Below are 1,741 nucleotides of genomic sequence, written 5' to 3'. Positions count from 1 at the left end.
GGCATCTGACTGGTAGAGAACGGAGCCTGCTCTTCCAGGGGTGCCCATCTCCAGAACATTGTGTCTCCCAGAGGCTTACTGACGGATTTCATAATTTTGTTGGCACCTGTGAAAGTTCTATTCTTTTCCTCCAGGTTCTGCTCCCTGCCTGTATGTGCCCTCTCTTTTACTCAATTCCCAGAGCTGGCCTGTCCCAAATTCTTTCCCTCTATCCAAAGTTGGTATGCATTGACCTACCTGTGGACGACGGTTATTTCTGTCTCCCGTCCTTAGTCCTTTCAGCATCCAACTCTGCTTCCTGCAGGGATCGACGTTGAACAAGTGTCCGTCGTTATCAACTTTGATCTTCCCGTGGACAAGGATGGGAACCCTGACAATGAGACATACCTACACCGGATCGGGCGCACGGGCCGCTTTGGCAAGAGGGGACTGGCAGTGAACATGGTGGACAGCAAGCACAGCATGAACATTCTGAACAGAATCCAGGAGCATTTTAGTGAGTCCCGGGGAGGGTCCTATGCCTGGCACCCTTTCCTAAGTGGGGCAGGGTGGGGAAAGGGGTAGGATCTTCTGTAGCTCAGAGACAGCCTTTGTCCCTGGCACCCCCACCTCCTTTCTGACCATATGGAAGTTCTCAGGGAGCACACCTGGAGACTTCAGGGCCCAGGGACCCCAAGGACAGCTCCCCTGTGACCGGGCTTGGGGGCCTTCAGCTCTGACTGTTGCTGTCAGTGACTAGGGGCCCTGCTGTCCCCTACTCATGGGACACATTCCTGGGCAGGGTAGAGACCTGTGTATTTTTTCTCCAGATAAGAAGATAGAAAGATTGGACACGGATGATTTGGACGAGATCGAGAAAATAGCCAACTGAGAAGCTCCACCAGCCACTGGTGCCAGCCCTGGCACTGCCCCAGCATGGGAGACAAGTGTGTTCAGGGCACAGGCCCCGACATCACCCCAAGGATAGCGGCACGAGGAGAGAGAAACTACCTACCTCACTTCAAATTATATTTGGACTTGACAAAAATGTGTGCAAATGATGGGGGGCAATAGAAGGAAAATTTTGCATTTTGGAAAATTGGGTCCTTTAACCACTTTTTTAAAGCCGCATTTCCCCCATCTTTATAGTAATCTGGTCACATTGGCATTCACTGGCCCCAGGACCCCCTCCTGATTTTGCCTAGGCATTGTGAAACCAGCTGCAGCCCCTGAAGAAATGGTAGACATGGAGGTTATGTGGAGGAGGCCTTGCGGGACATGGTGTGAACCCTGCCACCATGGATGGAACGAGGGAAGCGGGAGCAGAGAGGCCAGAGCTGTCCCCCATCTGTCTCTTCACTGGACCCTTCACAAGTGTTTCTCCTGCCCTTGGGGCCGTCTTCCTTATCCTGAAACCCAGAGACTTCCTTGGTCATCCCTTCTCCTTTCCACCTCTGTTCTCCACAGCAGAAAGTAGTCTTCTGTCTCCCTGATGAGCAGCTCAGCTACTTTTGTAAACTTCAGATTTGGGGAGAAACACGGAAGTCAGTGAATCCTGACCCCTCGAGAGAGAGTGATCTGGCAAGGGCTGATGAAGGGGCTGGTCCTGGGCCTGCCTTCTTCTCTCAGATGCTCCCTCTGCTTAGGCCCCTGGTACTCAGTCGTGGCAGCCAGGAGACTCCAGGTGAGTTTCTGAGCACACATGTAGTTAGTTCTTACCCCTGGGGTGTCACACTGGGCCTGGAGCTGAGTAAGAGTTTGG

At 52.8% G+C, this 1,741-nt stretch overlaps 1 protein-coding gene across 1 annotated transcript in view; it reads left to right on the top strand.

Annotated features, from left to right (window-relative positions):
• The window catches only part of LOC108294380 (ATP-dependent RNA helicase DDX19A-like), a 25,257-nt gene extending 23,719 nt beyond the window's left edge, over positions 1 to 1,538 (top strand). Inside the window, exons 8-10 of the mRNA XM_037734143.1 lie at positions 135 to 150; positions 274 to 496; positions 810 to 1,538. Coding sequence (XP_037590071.1) covers positions 135 to 150; positions 274 to 496; positions 810 to 871 — 301 coding nt within the window. The 3' untranslated portion in view covers positions 872 to 1,538. The remainder of the gene's footprint in view (positions 1 to 134; positions 151 to 273; positions 497 to 809) is intronic.
• The last annotated feature ends 203 nt before the right edge of the window (positions 1,539 to 1,741 follow it).

This window comes from Cebus imitator, unplaced genomic scaffold (assembly GCF_001604975.1).
Source record: "Cebus imitator isolate Cc_AM_T3 unplaced genomic scaffold, Cebus_imitator-1.0 Scaffold577, whole genome shotgun sequence".
Taxonomy (NCBI): Eukaryota; Metazoa; Chordata; class Mammalia; order Primates; family Cebidae; genus Cebus; species Cebus imitator.
This window is presented reverse-complemented; position numbering and strand designations above follow the sequence as displayed.